Source organism: Pseudorasbora parva, chromosome 13, assembly GCF_024679245.1.
Source record: "Pseudorasbora parva isolate DD20220531a chromosome 13, ASM2467924v1, whole genome shotgun sequence".
NCBI lineage: Eukaryota > Metazoa > Chordata > Actinopteri > Cypriniformes > Gobionidae > Pseudorasbora > Pseudorasbora parva.
Window position 1 is genome coordinate 17,487,569 of NC_090184.1, and position 23,490 is coordinate 17,511,058.

The 23,490-nt window shown below is 41.9% G+C and overlaps 1 protein-coding gene across 2 annotated transcripts in view; it reads right to left on the reverse strand.

Annotated features, from left to right (window-relative positions):
• si:dkeyp-14d3.1 (transmembrane protein 132C) overlaps positions 1 to 23,490 on the reverse strand; it is a 507,611-nt gene that overhangs the window by 246,248 nt on the left and 237,873 nt on the right. For both annotated transcript variants that reach the window (XM_067413320.1, XM_067413321.1), the window contains one exon: positions 13,693 to 13,836. In XM_067413320.1, coding sequence (XP_067269421.1) covers positions 13,693 to 13,836 — 144 coding nt within the window. The remainder of the gene's footprint in view (positions 1 to 13,692; positions 13,837 to 23,490) is intronic.

Consider the following 23,490-nt stretch of genomic DNA (forward strand, 5'->3'; position numbering starts at 1 on the left):
TCTGAATGTTATGGAACGCCTAAAGGGACATGATAATGGGAGAATATTTGAGGTGGGAGAAAAAAAATAATGTGGCAATGCTTTTGCATTATCTTTCAAAATGTTTACGTTACTCCGAGAAACGTTGTGGTCCCTCATAAAACTGTTTCATTTGTGCCAGTTTACACAGAAAAGCAATGAAAAGCAGGCCTACATGCAAAAATGTGTAAGTCTGTAAAACATGTCATCAGTCGTTTTCGTTTTGACCAAAGAGGGAAGCGCAACAAACCTTTTCCCTTCACCTGAAAAGGTACAATCCCATTAACAAGAAGACTGTGTTAGCACAATAACTGGTTTACATTGTTTACATTTTGCATGTTTTACTCACATTTCTTCCTCTAAATCATAGATGTGAAACCAGTGCATAGTTAATATTTTGGATTTTTTTTTTAATCTAACAGTAAACTTTTTATTGAAGTTGTACTTTAAATATTTTAGATGTTTGCTGACACTGTTTTAATAACAATGGAACCAAAGGTATGTCGTTTTAAAATGCAGAAAAAACAAGTTTGCACAGTTAAAAGCTTACATTATATTATTCTATTATTTTCTAATAAACTATATTCTAATATTTAATTAATGAACCCTCTGTTTTCTCCAGGCTTCAGTCATTGATGGGATACTCTTCAAGCTGTCAGCATTATTAAATTATAAATCATGATAAATGTCGATATCGATATATATGAATGTTTTTCACCATATCATAGAGCCCAGTTTTAAAGGCTGCATGAACCAGAAATCATGACCAGCTTTTCTTCCCAATGTGATATATATTCAAATGTAACGGATTCTCAATCTAGAATTAAAGATTAAAGATGAAGTCATAAATTATATATTTAAAAAAAAAAGATGTATCAAAATACATCAATAGTACATTTATAAAAAAAAAAAAAAAAAATGAATTGTCAAAATTGGATTTTTACAGGTCCACACGAGATGTTAGTACAAAGTAAGCTAATGTACAAAGTCAACTAAAGGAAACACTGATCACCATAATGGTGACTTCAAACCAAACATAAATCTCTGTAAATTTTCAATAAGAACTTCTGTAGATGTCTGATTTATTAAATTAAGTCAAACTGGTTATACTTTTTTTTTTTCAAATAATCAAATTTGATCATATTTTTCACCATATCATCCAATACAAAGTTAAAGGGTGCATGAACCAGGGTCCACACTAGAGGTCCTTGTTTTGAAGAGATCATGAGGTTGAAGGGACAGGGCAGTCTTGACCCATTACATGACTGCACTAATATTCAATAACTATTCTCAATGTCACTTGTATTATATTTTTAGTAAAACTTTAGCTTTGAATTTGGCTACTATACCATGGTGATCAGCATGATGTCTTGTTTCCCACAATTCCTTTTTTTAAGAACCTTTAAACCGCCTTGAGCTTCGCCATTGAGCTTCAAAGGTCGGTGTAAATCCAGCTTTCTGTGGTATACATGCTGCTTTTGATTCAGCTTCAACAAAGCGAAACTCTGCCTATGATATGCATGCGCAGGTTTACGCGTGTCTGCGAGATGCCCCTGGCAATTTCAGTAGTAAAAGAGACAGTGAACTCCTGTTCAAAACTCAATATTGCTCTGACCTTCCTCACACAAACAAAAGCTGCCATGCAAGAGACGGATTCAACAAATGTGCATGGCACACTACACCCTGTACAGCAGTAAAAGCTGCTGACTGTACACAAACACAGCCACATCCTGCTTCTCTTTCTTTTTTGTCTTTGTAAGCTTGATGCAACCTCATTTCTTCCCAGTATTTCTCTCTCTTTCCGTCTCTGTCAGTCAGTAGTTCTTATTCTCCAGTAACACCTTTCATAAATGGCAGGGTGAAAGGTGCCCACTGAAGGTAATAGCATGCCTAATCAAATTTCCCCCACAGAGAAAATAACAGGAGAATATAATAAAGGAAAAGAGGTGGGAACTGGAGCGGATCAACCTGCCCTGTCGTCCATCCACGCCAGGACCATGTCCCTCCATCAGTGATGAAGAGAATGAAAAAATGCAAGAGAATATTGAAGAAAGCAGAAACTGGATGACAGGTGCGGCATGTGATGGAAACCGATCCAACACTAGAGTAATGAGAAAGAAGAGATGAGAGAGAAGTGAGAAAATGGAATGAGAGAATGACAGGGGGAATTTACTAAAAATTGTCTCTGCTGATAGCGTAATTTACTTTGATGTGCTGTGCTGTTTTAGCATCTGCTTCCCTAAAGGAAATTACACAAACGTGATCACAAAAACTGCGCCAAACGCAATTTGCACACCGTAAATCCCAATTTTGCAAGTCGGCCCGGAGTCTTAGGTTAATTTATCATTTTGATCCATCAGGCTTTCATGGCAATTCTGACATCTAAAAGACTATTTCTTCACTGCATTTTCTGTTTAACGCATTTCAATTATTATTTTTTTTATAAATCTGTTAATAAAGGGATCTTTTCATTTTGTATTGTGAACAAAAAAACAATGGATTCAGCAAGATCAAAAGTGACAGAAATCATATGTATAATTTAATCAGATTTATACTTTAAATAAATGCTTCAAATCAATGAATCCTGAAAAAAAGAATTATCGGTTTCCACAAAACATTTGAAAAAAACTGTTTAACAATAAGAAACATTTCCTGAGCAGCAAATCAGCATTTTTGAATGATTTCTGAAGGATCATGTGACACTGGAGGTTGTCATGAGGTTATATCATCACAAATTTCACTTTTAAATTAAATAAGTTATTTCAATTTTAGTTATATTTTACAATATATTGGAAGTAAGCACACTCTAAATCTTGGAATGCTGATGTGTGCAAGTGCAATGAATAATACTATACATATTTTATTTGATATCAATAAAATTACAGTTTCAAAAAGATTTTAATGTTAAAAATATGAGGTTTTAATGCCAGACCAGGCGGTGTATATAAAAACACAAATATCAATCATTATTTATTTAAATTATTCATTTAATTTACCAATAAATTATTTAATTATCATTTTAAAAGGGATACTTTTAAAAATATTGATAGCTGACAGTAACCATTGACCATAGTGTTATTTTTTCCTACTCAATGGTTACTGTCAACTGTCTAGTTTCCAACATTCTTCAAAATATCTTCTTTTGTGTTCAACAGAAAAAAAAGAAGCAAAAAAAACTCAGGTTGGGAACAACTTGAGGGTGAGTAAATTATGACAAAATTATGGATGAATTTAATGTGTGCATTACAATGAAGAAAAATACTTTAAGTATATAATAAGGACCTGATATTAAGATGCATTTTGGTCGATCGAAGCGGACGACCCCAAGTACAGGTGTAAGCAGGCTTCTGAGCTTGTCCGCTTTGACCGCTTCCAGAGGTAGTCGAAAAGCGCATTCGAGCGGATTGCTTTCGAATGCGTTCAAACCTGGTCAAACAGCCGTCAAAAACAAAACCGCCTACTCTCCACCTACTGACCTAATGCATAAATATTACGGGAAATTCTCTAGCCAGATGGGATTTATAGTTTGTAGGCTGAGACCCAAGTTTGGTTTGAAGATGAAAAACATACCAAGCATAAAGTTCTCTCACCATTCCTGATTTCTGACACACACACTCACATTGTTCATTGAGGTCCAGCGGCTGCCAGAGCAGAAACGAAACATGCTGCTCGCATTTGTCCTCTCCGGTCATGTTCATATGTACATTATGCAAGCTTATATTTTCCATTAGATTTGCAAGATCTGAAAAAGCCCATACATTTACCCACCTACAGACCCTTTCCCTCGGAAAAAAGAAATCAGGACAGAAGTGGTTGAAAGTGAGCAAGAGGCTCCTTTGCCTTCTTGTGATCCAATCGACCAAGACGCATTTTAATACCAGGTGTAAACAGGGCCCAATATTGTATATAAAGTATTGATCATGATAATAATGTTTTGGGCCATGCATCAAGTGTGCTTGACTACACTGTGCGTCTAGATTAGTATTCCCAAAGCTCTTCTCCATCATTTGATCTTCGTTTGATTGATTACTGCTGCAATGCTCTATAGAACATTTCTTTTAAATGTGTTTGAGCTGAAGAGACAATGACTAATTTGAATACCCACAGTACAGTATTATAGCAGTGCAGAGAGCGCCTGGTTAAACTGCATTGTGGGTGGTTAATGAATGAAACCCAGGTGAAGCAACTGCTTAGTAAATTCGCCCCTGGATATCTATAAATCGTGCTGGAATTTAACAGAGAATAAAATAGAGAAAAGAAAAGGAAAAAAACAAAACACAAGGCATAGATAGAGAGTACAAGCTCAAGCAATGAGGAAAAGTGAAAAAGGAGCCAGATGAAGGAGGGAAATGGATCATACACTGTAAGCTCAGTGGCGCTTCCTTTGTCTTTAAGAAATGCCTGCGCCAGCTGGAGAGATTACAGCTCCGGACGTCCCCAAAGACACAGATTAAAGCGAACATCCTTTATTTAGTCCTAAACTCTTGGTCTTAGATCAATGCCAGACTGGATTAAACAGAAATTTGTCATGTGACATGACTAGGGACTCCCCATTACAGAGGCAGCTGGGTAACTCGGTTAGTATTCCATTCAATTTCACAATATCAGATTAAGAAAAAGCAAATTTCTGTTTGCCTGTGTGATTTTTGCATTTAGGTTTTTCTGGATTGATTAGAATTTGGCATCAATGAATCGATTAAGCACAACACTTAAGAGCTACTTGAAATCGTGTGACTTTATATGCACAAACATGAAAATTGTTCATTTGTTTTACGGATACTACCTAGACCGTTTGTACAAGCAACAAGCAATTTTAAATAATTTTGTCGTCATTTACTCACCCTCGTGTTGTTCCAAACCCCTATGACTTTCTTTCTCTTTTTTTTTCTTCTGTGGAACACAAAAGGAGAATTTGCAGAGAATATCTTGGCCGCTATTTTCCATGTTATAAAAGTAAATGATAACTGGGGCTGTCAAGCTCCAAAATGATAAAGAAGCACCATAAAAGTAAAAAAATGTCTAAATTACTTGTACACTATATTTCAAGTTTATATGTAAGAGAACAGCCAGCATATTCTTTTTTTATGTGGAAGAAATGAAAAAAGTCACATTTTTAGAATTTCAATGCAAAAAATTGTCATTTTTTGAGGGGAAATGTTGTTCATTAAGCTTAAACATTAAACTTCATTAAGCTGTCTTGAGTTTGTTGTGCCGCTATTTAAGTTCAGCCATTTACTTTATTTCAACCTCTAAAAAGCTAGGCCCTACGCAAATGTCATTTTCACATTCAGCACCACGTTTAAATAGAAAATGCACTCATCTGTTCGCCCATGGACATGCTGGTCTGAAAACGAGGTGTGTTCAGGCGCATTGTTGACGTGTTCCCATTTTGAGGCAACTGAAAACGACACACTGACCAACAAAAACCCAGTGTTGGGCAGTAGCGTCGCTACAATTAGTGACGCTTCTAGCTTAACTACATTTTTCAGTAGCGTGGTGGTAGCATCGCTGTTTTCTCAATGAAATAGCTTTTCAGTAGCGAAGCTCTTTTGTTGATCAAGTAGTGCGGTAGCATCCACACAAGCTAACGTTACATTTTCCCAAGCATTTCTAAAGATCAAGCTCCAATTTGAAACACAACTGATAAGAACGCGGATATACTTTACTTTCTACGTTCCTTTCTGCCTCGTGCAGACGCGCACCCGAGCCTTTCAAAGTACTCATTTGGCAGTGAGCGCGTAAAGACGGGATAGTGCGAATGTGCACGCGCCTATCTAGATGACGTTTTTTTTTCCTAGCGCTCAATTCGCTGTTGCACGCGCATCGTCCGCACGGTGACAAAAGAGAAACTGCAAAGTTTTAAAATCTATTGTGTCTCTTGAAAAAAACACCTCTTGTTAAAGCAGCACTAGGTAACTTTTCAACCTTCATAATATATTTTTTAAGACTCTTGTGATGATAAATCGACTTACAATAGGTTGAATGACACGTCTGCCATAGCCTGATGGGGTCTGTATCGTTTTTAATCGTACTTTTAAACTTCGGGTTTCGGGTAGTAACCCGAGAAAAAGAAAAGAACTACAAAACTCGACTGCTTTACGGCATATACGTCACTTCCACCAACACACACACTTCCTTACATTCGGACGTGCGAGCCCAACTTTGTTCGTCGGATAATATAGTCATGTCTGAAGCAGCAGAGACAAATAAGAAAGAAAAGGTTTTGTTGGAGGAAAGCAATAAGAGGAAATGAAAAAAATGATGGGATTAAAGGCAGGACGAGGATCAAAATGTGACCAGGGTTTGCTCGTCGGCGTGAGCTGAAGGAGGCGCGCCCGACCGATGCTGTCATGCTTGTTACGGTGAGCTACCACTCAAACATTGAACTGAAGTATCATATAGATTCTGTAAAACGGTAACCAATAGACTACTATAATGACGCTGGCTTGTAAACGTGAGCATCGTGATTATTTGGCGTTTGAAAAAAAAAAAACCCATGAAATTATATTCATATGACATGCTGGAGCATATGCCACTGACTGTAACGTTACCTGGGATGAAGACATTTCACACGCGACGCCAGAAGAACTCGAACTCCTTCTGCAGTGTTCAGGGGAACTGCTGCACCGACCCGCGGGACGCTTTTATGAAGTTATTTGGCCGCACCGCACCACTGTATATATTTTTACAACCCGCCGCGCACCCGCGACCATTAAATAGACATACGGGGTCCGCGGGTTATGAGAAGAACCGCGCATCACTAGTTCAGGGCTATCAGGGCTGTCATGTCAACAAATGCATGCGCGATGGCATCCCCTGTTGTAGGAGGACAGCTCTTACGACAGTAGTTGAGGACATTATTTTTTCCAAACTGTAGGGGGACCCCGAGAGCAAAAGTAGCCAAGTGGGGCTTTAAAAGCATCGGGGTCCAGCCTGGCCACCTTTTGATATGAATGAATGAAACTTGTTTCATGTGTGTGGGAGATCGATCGATCGCTCGCACACACGCACGCACGCACACACGTGCCCAAGTCTAAATCGAGCATAAATGCAAACACACAGTTGTGTATGCATATCATACACATACAATGAACACACACACACACACTCTCGACACCAGGGGGGTATTGCACAATACTAGGATAAGGGTATTTGATATTTTGGTGATCCTGGCACAATTTATCCGCTAATATACAGTTATCTTTCATTATCGCTATCGTTGGTATGAGTTTGCCTTCAGGGTATGTTTACATGCCAGCTGTGTACTAAATTTTGTATAAAAATGACAAGATCACCAAGATATCCCGGCTTAATCCCTTATCCTAGTTTTGTGCAATAGGCCCCTGGTTTTGTTAATATTATGGATCACATGTTTTTGTTGCCGAATTGATTTCGGACAGTTTTTGAATAACTAAAAAAAATGTGCGTCTATATGCTTGACTTATATTGATCACAGAAATAGCATTGATTGGAGTAAAGTGGGTTCAAAAAGTAGCTTAGATGTAGTAAACTACTTTTGTCAAGTTGCTGTAGCTTAGCTTGCTACATTTCCCAGGGGGTAAGCTTCAGTGTAGTGAAGCTTAATTTAGAGTAACTGGTAGCTTAGCTCACTAAATTTTCCAAGTAGCTTGCCCAACACTGCAAAAACCTGATCTAAAGTCAGCCTATAGGCGGGTGCACAACGCACATACACTCTGCTCGTTACACACAGGAACGTGCAGCAGCACACAAACATTTATGATTTTTTTTTTTTTAAAGAACATTAAAAATAAAGGATTCCTTTCTGGAGAAGGATAAAAACGACTTAAAAACTTCAACTCAAGTTTTATATATACGCATAGACTGTAATATATAAAATATACGGGGTTATCTGTAATTCAAAGTAGCTAATACACAGCGCGCGCCACGCTAACATCAGGCTTGTTGACAAGAAAGAAAAGTTCATTTTCCTGAGGTAATAAACTTTATTTCGTACCAAGACATGGAGATAATGTTGGCATAATGACAGACATATCCTTTTGACAGCGTGTCCCAGGCAGAATTTACTTACAGTGCGGTTTGAAGATGACGTTGACTGCTAGAGTTGTTATTACGTTAGGTCGTACCTCTGGATTAACTTTAATTCCTGGATGCTTTACATTTGGTACTTTTATCAACACTTCCATCAAGCCGTTTTTGTTTCTATAAGTAAATGTAACAATCAATGATCCAGACAGCGCCTTCTCATCTCCCTTCTTCATTTTACATTTGAATGGTGGCGAGAACTGCTCAAGGTCAAAGTTCAATACAGAAGGGATTCATCTTGATTAATCTGCGTTATTTTTTTTAACACGTTTTTTCCCTTCAGATTAATTAATCGAAATGAATGTTTTATTTTGACAGCCCTAGTTTAAAATGATGTTATGACGTTACTCTTGTTGCATACTGCTAAGAGTAAAGCGTTTCTGACAAATAAAACCAGAAACTGAGGGTAACGCAGATATGACTCCCTCAGACGTCCCGGCTCCTTGGTTAAAATAGCAATTTTCTCACAATTTACAAATAGTTAGAAACATTTGAGATATTCTAAGAACTCAACTGAACAACATATATAACACTGGCCTGGTGGTTTTGGATATTTTACTACAAAAATATTGCATAGTACAAGTTTCAAAACAGAATTGATCATGGATTGTCAGAGTACGTTTCGTTTGGATGATGTGAATGCTGTCTTCCGAACTCTCGAACTGTCGTCCGCTTAAAAAAGTGGTCTGGGTACGATTCGCTGCTGATCATACTAAATCGAGGAAGTGAACTTCTATTAATGACATATGTTTTATAAAAATGTGTGTTTTTGTGCATTTCACTCATTTTCCTGACGAGCGTGACTGCAAGCCGAGAGCTGTAGATCTTATTTATGCTCGTCTTTGGCATTCTTTAGAGCATTTTCAGTACATTCACGGCTGATAGATGGAAGTGCCATTACGTACTGAAGCTCTGTATATTTATCTGTATCGGGTCCTAATTAGGAGATGACGAGCACAAGACGCTTTGTGCCGTTCAGCTTATGTTCATCAAGCCGTAAAAACACACCTTCCCATGCACAAAGCAAGGCGTCTGTGGATGAGAATACAAATCAAGGACTGGTGGTATAATATCCTGCAGCACTTCACAGATGATGAGTAGAAGGAGAATTTTAGATAGACACAACAGTCATTTATTACACTATATTCAACAACAGCAGTTTTTTTTAGCTTTATGTCCTTAGATGTCCTTTATGTCTTTAGATGTCCTTAGAAAAGGTTTAAACCACCCCTTACAACCCAAATGAAATTTTAATTGGATTTGGCCAATTCATTTCGACTGACATAGTTATGTGGCTCTTTATTTTTAAGTCTGATTACAAACAGATTATTATGGTCTATGTAAACGCAGCTAGTGTTGTGTTTTAGCTCAATACACAGATGGTCACAATAGTGGTCACGCTACTAAATTGATGACTTCGATACGATACCAGACTAAAATACCTTGATACCGATACTAAATCCATACCAAGGTAAAAAAACAACAACAAAAAAACTATAAAAGTAATTGAATAATATGTAAAAATAACTTATTGTTGATCATTTTATTTTTTTATGGTAAATGAACTGCATTTATATAGTGCTTTTAACAGACCCTATGGCCATCCAAAGCGCTTTACATTTTGCCGCACATTCACCCATTCATACACCGACGGCGATGTCAGCCATGTAAGGCGCCATCCAGCTCGTCGGGATCAGCTGGGGTTAGGTGTCTTGTTCATGGACACTTCGACACTTGGTCAGGTGGAACCGGGGATTGAACCACCATTTGGTTTGTAGACAACCTACATGAATCACTGAGCCACTGCTGCCCGCATTATTTTTACTAAAAAAAAATGCTGGCCAAGTTTATTTTTTACTAAAAATTCACTTGGCCAGCATGTTCCTACTCTGATTTTTCATTAATCCCTCCTCTTAAGACCTGCACGGATCTCATTACCTCAACTGTACACGTTCACTAAAGACATCCGACTGTGTTTATCTGAATATTTGGCTAGAAAACTCTTCTACTGCCAATGTTTAGTGATCAGCTGAAGTAGACCTCACACACACACACAAACTGACACCTACTGTCACACAGACGCAAATTAAGAAATACAGCTCATATTAGCACTGTCCTCCTTAAAGTACCATTACTAATAAAAATCCATATCGTACCATTTGTAATAGCAAGGTATCGCAATATTTTTCTAGTACCGTTATATTGTGCAACACTTGGTCACAATCTTTTATTTAAATAAGGGGACAATTTAGGAGACCCTACATTGATTCCCCCATGGATTACCCCACTAATGTAATCAGTTTGGATTACCCTACAAATGTAAGGCATTACTACAGCTAAGTAACCAAAAAAGTGCACCGGTAATTGGTCATTAATGTTTTAGTATGCTGTGGTTTACAGCGCTTCTTAGTAGCCTGTGTACTACAGTTTACAGTGGTTTCCATAAATTCAAAAAGGAAAAGAAAATAGAAACAGAAATAAACATATACACTCACCTAAAGGATTATTAGGAAAACCTGTTTAATTTCTCATGAATGCAATTATCTAATCAACCAATCACATGGCAGTTGCTTCAATGCATTTAGGGTTGTGGTCCTGGTCAAGACAATCTCCTGAACTCCAAATTGAATGTCAGAATGGGAAAGAAAGGGGATTTAAGCAATTTTGAGCGTGGCATGGTTATTGGTGCCAGACGGGCCAGTCTGAGTATTTCACAATCTGCTCAGTTAATGGGATTTTTCAAACACAACCATTTCTATGGTTTACAAAGAATGGTGTGAAACGGGAAAAACATTTCGTATTCAACAGTCCTGTGGGCGCAAATGCCTTGCTGATGCTAGAGGTCAGAGGAGAATGGGCCGACTGATTCAAGCTGATAGAAGAGCAACTTTGACTGAAATAACTACTCGTTGCAACCGAGGTATGCAACAAAGCATTTGTGAAGCCACAACACTGGATGAGCTACAACAGCAGAAGAACCCACCGGGTTTCTTGGCACACTTTAGGCCCCATAGTGCCAATTGAGCATTGTTTAACCTCTTAATCCTCGCCCATTTTTTTGAGAATTAAAAGAAAATGACATACTAACCCTAACCCCCGGATTAAGAGGTCAAATGCCACGGCCTACCTGAGCATTGTTTTTCACCATGTCCATCCCTTTATGACCACCATGTACCATGCTCTGAGGGCTACTTCAAGCAGGATAATGCACCATGTCACAAAGCTCGAATCATTTCAAATTGGTTTCTTAAACATGACAATGAGTTCACTGTACTAAAATGGCCCCCATAGTCACCAGATCTCAACCCAATAGAGCATCTTTGGGATGCGGTGGAACGAGAGCTTCGTGTTCTGGATGTGCATCCCACAAATCTCCATCAACTGTAAGATGCTATCCTATCAATATGAGCCAACATTTCTAAAGAATGCTTTCAGCACCTTGTTGAATCAATGCCACATAGAATTAAGGCAGTTCTGAAGGCAAAAGTTGGTCAACAGTATTAGAATGGTGTTTCTAATAATCCTTTAAGTGAGTGTAAATAAAATGACAAATAATGAAATGCACACATTCTTGAATATGTGGTTTATGGGGACTCTCCATAGGCATAATAGTTTTTATACTATACAAACTGTGTATTCTATCCCATTACACAACCCCTAATCCTACACAACACACAAAACTTATGCCAAATTATTATATTTTTATTTTTTATTTAAAAAGCCATTTGACACAGGAGGTTTCCTCATTAACCATGTTCAGCTTGTAATACCAATGTCATTATACACGTTTGTCCTTATAAACCACATTTACCTGCACACGCGTGCTCACACGTGTGTAGGCTTATGTGTTGCGTCTTCAGCTTTTACTTCAATTTGAAAAATAAACATGTGTATGTTTAAAACTGTCCAGTTTAAGTGAAATTTGGCAGAAAAAAAAACTCCTTTATTTTCTGATATAGAAAAAGTGCATTTCTGCAATGCCAAGCTGAGCTTCATGATAATGCTGGGCTTAATCGTTCAAGTTTACAGACTTCCACCAAACTGCGTTTAATGCAGAAAATTACACCTGTCAGTACAGAGCCCAGTTCATTAACTCTATTTCCAGATCTGTGGAGAAATGCGATTAAGAGCATGATGACACACAAAGACTGCAAATCCACACTTAATTACAAACAGTGTGTTTTTTCTGCATCCATCACTTCGGTTTCCTATTTTCCAGATTAATTTAAGCATGCAAATAAGATCTTTAAAATGGATGAATCAACTTTTGGAAGAAGACCCCCTTGGATCACAGATTCAACATTCTAATAGGAAAGAAAACGGAGATGCATCGTTAACTACTTCCTATCGGCCAAGATATACACAGGCAGGCTTATAGTAAAAGCTGAAAATATATCATTTTATTTTATTTTAAAAAGCTACAATTTTTTATTTTTGTTTAATTTTATAATACTTTGTCCTATTCCTATTGGAGAAACCCATTTGAAAAGCATCATTATTTCTGCATTTCCGCTCAATGACACCAGCAGAATGGAAATGAAGCGCTTCGGCTTAAATTATCCCCTGGATATAATTCTGTTCAGCTTTTAACTACTTTAAAAGAAAGTATGTTCCAAAGCACACTCTTAAGTCCATCACATGGTATTAAATTCCTTCCTTTAATGTCTCTGTTGATGTCCAGTTATCCTAATCCCAATATTACTATTTGATAAGTTGAGGAAAATCTTTATTTAAACACATTAAACATGTACAGTGACCCCAAAAAGTATTTGGACACTTTTGAAAACTTAAATCACACTTAAAGATGTAAAACATCAAACATGAAAAACATTAAACCAAAAGGCGTCTGTAAAGAAATGCTGCAAGAGGTTCTCAGAACTTACTTCACTTTCCAAATGAAGCCCCAAGTCATTTTGGAGGATGTGTGAAATACATTCAAATAAAGACCATTATCCTGCTCTGTAATGCAAAGATCATCTGTTTCTCTCTTCTTGGACACTTTTAATTCTATTATTTATTTTAATTTTATTATTATTAGTTTTGCCATCATCACACAGACAGATTTTCAATTAGAAAAATATGAGAATTCATCATACAAATATGAATTATTAACTTTGATAATCAAACAAACAGTGAAATAAACGTCAACCCCTTTAAAATGTATTGTGCAAAAATGATTTGTATAAAAAAAAAAAAAAAAAACTGGCCACATTCAATTTTGGTCTAATATTTTTTCTACAAACGTAATTGTACTTGTTTACCGGTGAAGAGTTTAAGATGGAACACTTAAATTAAAGTGTTTCATGACTCTTTTTGAACTTCTTTTTTAGTTTTTTAAATAAACGCTGTCATACATTTTTTAACATAAGTGTCCTTTGCATTTTTAGAGAGACCTAAATATGGGAGACCAGTATATGACGTATAACATCACAAAGGTCTTGCTCTGTCTGCGATGAAATAATAAATATATTTAAAAATAAAAATAAAATAATAATTGTGTGCAACAACATACAAAGCACTCTATATGCTGGTCTATACTTTATAGACCACTGCATACAGTAAGTAAATGACCAAAGCACCCTGAGGTTGGGCTAGTTAACAGTAACTGACCTCTGTCCATAGCTGGACTCCTTGCGGCGACAATGCAGGGTCACAATCCTGTGACCTTCTGTTCTGACGTCTTGACTAACCATCCAGAGTGTGGGGTTACTGGGTCGCGCACCAAGAAACGCTACTCCATCTTTTAACTTCACCCTGGAGTGCAGAGAAAGACAGACAGAAGAACAAACATCAATGCACTGCAATAAATACGTCAAAGAAGCCCATAGTATTTCGAAAGTTGTATTTTTCTTTAAGCAGTTTTGACATTAAGATTATGCCACCTGATTTAACCAATCATTAATGTACATGAGGGCTAATGCATAAAAAAAAACAGGCTGCACTTTACAGTACGTGTATGTGAAAATGCTGGGTAATATAAAGTAACTTCAGGGGTTAAGGTTAGGTTTAGGTGTAGGCAGGTTCAGGGTTAGTGCATAGTTACTACCCAGTTATTGTTATTACTGTAATAAGTACAGTATTGTAATTTGTTAAATTGTAGTTCGTTACTGATTCCCAATTACATGAAAATAATACAGTTAATAACAATTACATATTTTAAGTAATATAATCTGGCTACTTTTATATTACTTTTGATCTAACTCATTTATCAGTTTTAATTGAATAGGATAATATTGTGAGAAAATATATTCCATTATTTCGGTAACACTATCTTAAGGTTCAGTTATTAACTAGTTGGTTATTAGCACGCATATTACTAGGATATTGGCTGTTTATTAGAAGTTATAAAGCACATATTAATGCCTTATTCTGCATGACCTTATTCTACATCCCTTAATCCTACCCAATACCTACATTTAAATCCCACAAAAACTACCTTACTAACTACTAATAAGCAGTAAATCAGGAGTTTGTTGAGGCAAAAGGCGTAGTTAATAGTGAACATGTATTTCCCATACTAAAGTATTACAATTATTTCTTATCAACATGAAGTACAGGAAGTGAGAATAAACCAATTATAAATGGTTTACTGCCATTGTGTTAATAATATGTAATAATGCAATCAATAAAGTAACTGTAGTCCGATTACAAGTATTTTAAATTGTAATATAATCTAATTACAAGTACTTAATTGCTGGAATCTGATTATGTAATCTAGATTACATGTAATAATTCGGCTAGGCTATAGGCCGTACTCCTGCTGCTGTTTAAGTTGTCACGTAGATATTCGACTACATTGCTTAATATTTGATATCCGTTCAAATTTTCTCAAAAATTACAGCCCTAGAGCGATCAGAATTAATTTTTTAATAATATTTAGAAGAAAAAAAAAAAAGAAAAAAGAAAAAAAATTATATTATATATATATTGTGACAAGTCTCCCGAGCTCTCATCAGCGTCGCCCTGGCAATTGATGGAAAACACCTGCACACGATCAGCACGGGCCGGATCGTCACAGCTGCAGGCCATCAGGCCCGGGCTTAAAAGCCTCGACTCTGGGACACCAGTTTGAGCACGATCTCCATGCAGCACTACGCTAACCTGTCTCTCTCTCTCTCACCCAGACTGCAGCCTGTGACGCTCCGGCCACCTCGCCGCACCCACGTCACCGCTAGCACCAGGGCACCCGGAAGAAGGACATTCACAGCGCACCTGCACCTAAACACATCACGTTTGTCAAAGTTCACACTAATAAATCCACCCTCTGGGGGCTTTGCACCAATTTCATTGTTGCGTGATCCTTCACCCTGCCACACTGGTGGAGAATGCGGGCAAGAGCGTGAAGGATCACCAACCACCCCCTGAACACTGACATTGTTTTTTTTCTCACCCACGCAGTCAACCGGATCGGAGAAAAAGGCGGCGCTCCTCCCCCATCATGGAAGACCTGCTAAAATGCCTTACCGAAGTGAGTCTGCGGCAGCAACAGATCACCGAGCATCTGGCGGCTCGCCAGCAAAAAGTTGAAGAGGAAGTCGCCGCTCTCCGCCTTGCCCCTGCCCAGCACGTTCCGCTGCCTGATCCGCGCGTCCGCGCCACCCAGATACTGCCAAAGTTAACCGGCCATGACGACATCGAGCTGTTCTTGCAGCTATTTGAGACCACGGCGGTTCGGGAGAACTGGGACCGGAGCGAATGGGCGCGGCTGCTGGGACCCCTGTTGACCGGTGAGGCACAACAAGCATACTTTTCATTGCCCACTGAAAGGGCTGATAATTATGATGCATTAAAGAGAGAAATCCTCGGACGCCTCGGGCTGTCGTCCATCTCAGCAGCCCAATTGTTTCACGACTGGGAGTACAGGCCTCGTCGCCCAGCCCGCGCCCAGGCCGCTGAACTCTCCAGACTGTCCCGACACTGGCTGCTCGAAGGAACATCCACCGCGGGTCAGGTAGCGGAGCGTGTCACGATCGACCGTCTGCTCCGAGCTCTCCCACCGCCCACGAGGAGGGCGGTGGGAATGACGAATCCAACCTCCATCAGCGAGCTCGTCGAAGCCATCGAGTTGGCGGAGGCGGCGATGCACCGCGACCCTGGGGAGCGAGCGCCGTCTTTCCCCCGGAGGGTGGTCCAGGAGCGACGCGCGCCGGAAGGTACCCAGCGCGCAGTACACAGGCCTGCGGCTCCCGGCCCAATCGACGAGCCGATGCCCACGGAGGAACCGGTCCCACCGGTACGTACATGGTTGGCTGGCTGTGTCGTCCATCAAGAGCCGCCCCGCGGAGCCCCGCGATCGGAGGTGAAACTAAATGGGCGGCCAGTTCTGGCCCTTCTCGACTCGGGGAGCTCGGTCAGTCTCGTCCAGGCCGCCATCCTACCGCCCCAGAGGAACTCCAAGACCCAACTTCCGATCACCTGTGTACACGGCGACACTCGTTATGTCCCGGCCCGCCGAGTGACGATCTCCGCTGGCCCGGGCACCTGGCCGCTGGAAGTGGGAATTGTGAAGGACCTTCCCGTGGCCGTACTCCTCGGACGGGACTGGCCGGGCTTCGAAGAACTGCTGCAGACCTCCGCCCAGCCAGCCAGCCAGGCCGGGAGCCGCCCCCGAGAGCGGCGCGGTCGGAGAAGGAGGACGACCCAGGCCGCTCTGTTGGCATCGGACAGCGGGAGAGATGGTGAGTCCCCCTCCCAAACTCCTAATGTCTTCTTTGATGTATTCCAACAGGTCCAGGGAGGGGGCTCCTTCGCCAATGGCCGGTCACCTGGGGGTCGCCAACACCATCCAGCGGATCCGGGACCGGTTCCACTGGCCAGGCTTGGATGGGGAAGTGAAGCGTTTCTGTCAGGCCTGTCCCACCTGCCAACGGACCGCACCACGAGCGCCTCCCCCCAGCCCGCTCATTCCGCTTCCCATCATCGGGGTACCTTTCGAGCGAATCGGAATGGACCTGGTGGGGCCGTTGCCTAAGTCTGCCCGGGGACACGAGCACATCCTGGTGATCGTCGACTACGCCACCCGGTATCCAGAGGCAGTTCCCCTGAGGAAGGCCACGGCCAAAAACATCGCCCACGAGCTGTTCCTCCTCTGCACCCGAGTCGGCATCCCAGCGGAGATACTGACGGACCAAGGGACCCCCTTTATGTCCCGGCTGATGGCAGACCTCTGCCGGCTGCTGCAGGTAAAGCAACTCCGCACCACGGTATACCACCCACAGACAGACGGCCTCGTAGAACGGTTTAATCAAACCTTGAAGCAGATGCTCCGGCGTGTGGCAGCGGAAGATAAGAGAGACTGGGACCTGATGCTCCCATACGTCCTGTTTGGCATCAGGGAAGTGCCTCAAGCATCCACGGGATTCACCCCATTCGAGTTGCTCTTTGGCCGTCAGCCGAGGGGTCTTCTGGACGTGGCCCGTGAGGCCTGGGAACAGCAGCAGCCGGCACCTCTCCGCTCCGCCATTGAACACGTGAGAGAGATGCGTGAGCGGATCGAGAAGGTCATGCCATTAGTCCGGGAACACCTCACCAAGGCGCAGCAGTCCCAACAACAAAGGTACGACCGGGCGGCCCAGCCACGAGAGTTTCAACCAGGGGATCGAGTCCTGGTGCTGGTCCCCACCTCCACGTGCAAGTTCCTCGCGACCTGGCAAGGTCCGTACACCGTCGTGGAACGAGTGGGGCCCGTCAACTATCGGCTGCGCCAGCCGGGTCGCCGGCGAGAAGAGCAGCTATATCACGTTAACCTGCTGAAGAGGTGGGTGGGGACCCGAGAACAGCTCGCCGCGTTGGCTTCCGTCGATCCCCTGGTTGTAGACGTCGGGGACCACCTGGCGGCCGCCCAGAAGACGGAGTTGAACCATCTGGTCCGTCAGTTCTCTGATGTGTTCTCCACCCGTCCCGGGCAGACCAACGTCATCCAGCACGACATCCGAACGCCACCCGGGGTCATCGTGAGGCAGCGGCCCTATCGGGTCCCAGAGGCTCGGAGACAGGCCATCGAGGATGAAATTTGTGAGATGCTCAAGTTAGGGGTAATCGAACCATCCCGCAGCGCCTGGTCCAGCCCAATCGTCATGGTACCGAAGCCGGATGGCACCCTCCGGTTCTGTAACGACTTCCGCCGGCTCAACGAGGTCTCGGAGTTCGATGGCTACCCGATGCCCCGTGTCGACGAGCTACTGGAACGTCTGGGGAGGGCCCGGTACATCACGACACTCGACCTCACCAAAGGATACTGGCAAGTCCCCCTCACGAACTCCGCTAAGGAGAAAACGGCGTTCTCTACTCCAAGTGGGCACTGGCAATACCGGACCCTCCCCTTCGGCCTCCACGGGGCACCGGCGACGTTCCAGAGGATGATGGACATCCTCCTGCGTCCTCACCAAGCCTACGCCGCCGCCTACCTCGACGACGTGGTCATCCACTCCGAGACCTGGCAGGACCACCTGGAGCGGCTCCGGAGGGTGCTCCTGGAACTCCGGCGGGCTGGGCTGACCGCCAACCCCCGGAAATGTCATCTGGCCCTCGCCGAGGCTCAGTACCTGGGGTTCCGGGTGGGTAGAGGGCTGATCCAGCCACAACAAAGAAAGGTCGACGCCATCCTGACAGCGCCCCGCCCGGAGACCAAGACCCAGGTACGAGCCTTTTTGGGGTTGGCGGGCTACTATCGCTGTTTTATCCCTAACTTCTCCTCCTTAGCATCTCCCCTGACAGACCTGACCAGGAAGGGGCAGCCGGAGAAGGTGAAGTGGGATGACGCGCTGGATAAGACCTTCCGGGCCATCAAGACCTCGCTGACCACGGAACCGGTCTTGAGGGCGCCCGACTTCAACTGCCCCTTCCTGCTGCAGACGGACGCCTCCGACACGGGCCTCGGAGCGGTCCTCTCCCAAGTCCAGGAGGGTGAGGAGCACCCCGTCACCTACATCAGCCGTAAGCTGACCCCAGCCGAAACCAGGTATGCGGCGGTGGAGAAGGAAGCCCTGGCCATTAAGTGGGCGGTCCTGGAGCTCCGCTACTACCTGCTGGGACGCCGCTTCACTCTGATGACGGATCACGCCCCGCTTCAGTGGATGGCCCGCGCTAAGGACACCAACGCCAGAGTGACGCGGTGGTTCCTGGCGCTCCAGGACTTCCACTTCACAGTGGAACATCGGGCCGGGACGGCCAATTCCAACGCCGACGGACTCTCCAGGCTGTGGTCAGCTTACGCAGGTCTGTCAGGGCGCACTCCCCGCCCACCCCTATGTTCCCCAATGTATGCCACTAACTGTCATTACAGGACCAGCGCGACGCTTAGGGGGGGGGAGTGTGACAAGTCTCCCGAGCTCTCATCAGCGTCGCCCTGGCAATTGATGGAAAACACCTGCACACGATCAGCACGGGCCGGATCGTCACAGCTGCAGGCCATCAGGCCCGGGCTTAAAAGCCTCGACTCTGGGACACCAGTTTGAGCACGATCTCCATGCAGCACTACGCTAACCTGTCTCTCTCTCTCTCACCCAGACTGCAGCCTGTGACGCTCCGGCCACCTCGCCGCACCCACGTCACCGCTAGCACCAGGGCACCCGGAAGAAGGACATTCACAGCGCACCTGCACCTAAACACATCACGTTTGTCAAAGTTCACACTAATAAATCCACCCTCTGGGGGCTTTGCACCAATTTCATTGTTGCGTGATCCTTCACCCTGCCACAATATATATATATATATATATATATATATATATATATATATATATATATATATATATATATATATATATATATATATATATATATATATATATATATATATATATAATTTTTTTTCTTTTTTCTTTTTTTTTTTTTTTATAAAATCTTGATATATAATTGAAATCATTCAGATGTGATTTAGGGGTGTAACCAAATTTGCACATTAGCTTCTGTCCATCATGGCCTCATCCCCATATACTGATTGCTTCTGCACCAATAAGCTGGTGTGTGTTTGGTGTGCCTTATGGCGTGGTTAAATAACAATGAAAAGTACCTATATGTGACCATGGACCAAAACCAGTCATAGGGGTCATTATTTTAGTTTTTCATTGAAAATGATTTATAAAAAGCTTTCCATTGAAGTATGGTTTGTTAGGATAGGAAACTATTTGGCAGATAACTATTTGAACATCTGGGATCTGAGGGTGCATAACAATGATAAAATCGCCTTTAAAAGTTGTCTAAATGAGGTCCTTAGTAATGCATGGTACTACTAATAATAATTTTATATATTTTACCCTAGAATATGTACAAAAAATCTTCCTGGAACATGATCTTTACTTAATTCTAATTAGACCCCATTGACATGCATTATACGAGCAACGGTGGGAGTTAAAAATCTTAATTTGTGTTCTACTGAAGAAACAAACACACCTACATCTTGGATGCCCTGGGCATATCCCTTTAACGTATATTTACTTATGATCATTTTGACCTATACAGTGTTTGTTGGCTATTGCCACAAATATACCCGTGTGACTTATGACTGGTTTTGTAGTCCAGGGTCACGTATACAATTTTTTCTTGATTAGGTCTGTATGACAACTGACCATACACTGTAAAAAAATATGGACATAGTGTCCGTGATGTCACCCATAGGATTCCGATAAGCTGTTCTGAAGCGTAAAGTAGAGACGAGCTGGGCGTCGCCATCTTATGAGTGTGTCATCGCACGTCACACCCGGATAACAGAAAATGAGCAAAGAGGCGGGATGTGGGCGGAGCTTAGGTGATGCAATGACTATAGACGGCAGATAAATGGCTATCCACCTGTCACTCAAAGTAACCACTCCCTTAATTATGCTGAACCTTATGGCTATATATAACGTAAACTAATGAGTTCACCCCCCTTACAGTTGTCATGAAGGGCAAAATTAGCCGTATAGACCAAAACCACAATTTGTACTAGGCTGTAAATATGTTTTTTTGGGGTTTTTTGCTGTAAAGTTGGGAATTTTAACATGGGGCTCAATAAGATTGTGCTCCCTTCTGAAGCCTGTCCCTAGTGGAGTGGCCAGACGAGGAATTGCAGTTTAAAGGTCCCATTCTTTGCGATTCCATCTTTCAAACTCAGTGTGTAATGTTGCTGTAAGAGCATAAATAATACCTGTAAAATTATAAAGCTCAAAGTTCAATGCCAAGCGAGATATTTTATTTAACAGAAGTTCCCTTTCAAAGCCTACAGCGAACGGCCGGTTTGGACTACACCTCTGCACTTCCTGCTTTAATGACGCAACTAAAACCGTCTGTTGACGAACCCTCCGCCCACAAGAACATGCAAATTCGGGGGCGTTGTCCTTTTGCTCTCGCAGGTCGAGAATAGGAAGCGTTTTTTTTGTAGAGTGTGTTTGTCGCCATGCCATTGAAACGCTGTTATTTCCATCCCGGAGTCAAATCACCTTCGTTTGGCCTTCCCATGGACGAGGTACGTAGAGATCAATGAAACTATGTGCAGCACATTTTGCTGAGGACTGCTTCCTCAATCTCAATCAGTTTAATGCCGGATTCGCAGAAAGATTATTCTTAAAAGATGACGCAGTTCCCTCTTTGTCTGGAGAAGGCATTGTTTATGGTGGACAACCGGTAAGTGTATTTTATTATTTAAGTTGGTCCGTTTAACAGTTTATGTAACTCATTACACAAAGTGCAACGCTGTTTAGCTTTGTTAACTAACCTTAGATGGTAATTGAAACTAATCCGAAAAACTTAGCATATAAAAGTGTAGTAATTCATTTAGACACCATCGATTGTTGGTGTTTGTAATGATCAGTTTAAACTACTGAATAGACAGCTTACCATTCTGAAACATCCTGCAAAAGTCTCTGAGCAGGTTGTAATCGATCCTCTTCGATATTCTCCGGGTCTGATTCCGGCTCAAATTGATAAGGCAATATAGACTTTTTTGCAATAACATTGAGCGTGTTATGGGAAGAGGCGGCACCTTTCCGGGCAAAGTGTGCTAAGCTGCTGTCCAATCACAGCGCGGGAAGCGCTGGCCCAATCAGAACTCGTTACGTATTTTTGAAGGAGGGACTTCATAGAACAAGGAAATCATCAGGCCGTTTTTAGGACAGAGGAAACAGCGCATACAGATAAGTAAATTGTGTGTAAAATACAATTTTTTTACACGCGAAACATGAACTCATGTTATATTGCACACTGTAAGCATAATCAAAGCTTCGAAAACACGTGAAGAATGGGACCTTTAAATTTCTTCTGTATTGCTTCAAGACAGATTGCGGGAGGTTGCCGCTTGCAACTGACTGCCACAGGTAATCTGGCATTATTTATTTAGTTTATTTTGCGGCAACAGCCATTGTGATTTGGTCTTAGTGACTTAGGAGTCCTCTTGACTATTACTAGCGTTTCATGGATTTAGGAGCTAGTTTTAGTGCTAAAATGCTTTGTGAAATACTCTTAGAGCAAAAATGTAGGAGTCCTAAAATTAGGACTGGCATGCCCTTTATTAAGAGTTTCTCCTAAATCGGAAAGTTAGGAGATATTTTTAGCTTTAAGATGTTTTGTGAATATTGCCAAAGGCCTATAAAGTATTAGAAAGTCATTTTACTATCTGATGTGAAAACTACATTTTCTTACTTGAAAATCTCCCATTGAAGTAATGTATCTCAAGTGTTTAAAGCAGGCACATTTTCCCACTGTTTATATTAGCCCTGTATAGATCTGAGTCCATTATCCAGAACTCAAGTGTTGGGTACAAAACCTGCTACAGGATCTACTTAACTATGAGAGCTCTTGAGCTGACAAAAAATAAAAAAGCTTATAGTTTTAATCAGGTGTCTGGTTAAATGCTCAATACAAATGTGGATTGTTCTCCAGTAGGTCAAGTGTAAGCCATAGAGGAGAGACACAGAGAGATTCTAAAGCACTTGAACAGTTGCAGGACTCAATCATCTCTATATAAATCTCTCATTTAGCGTAATACTGGGATTGATCACACAGAGCGAAAGGTCCTGTGGAGAACGATCCATAAAAGTATTACGTTTTTGTGTTAATCTGCTGCCATGAATGAATTCTATGGCAATGGAAAGTGTCGTGTAATAACTGCATTGATGTTTCACTTTATTTTACAGTGCTGTTTCCCATGTGCATACAGTGCTGGGTCGGGTTTCCCTATAACAATGTATCTTAGCTCTTAAATGTGCGGTAAGGCATTTTAAAAATTGCTTTAGAGAAGCGTCTCGGGCCAAGTACCAAAACAAATGTATAGCCAATAATCAGTAAGGGGCGTGTCTACTAATGATGGTGAGAAGAGAGCGCTCAGTGCACGTCATTATTCAAAGACGGAAAATGTCTGTGGAACAAAAGAAGGCTGACGATCAGGCAAAAAGTAGGACCCGTGTAAATGTCGGATCAGCTTTCCTGTGCTGGA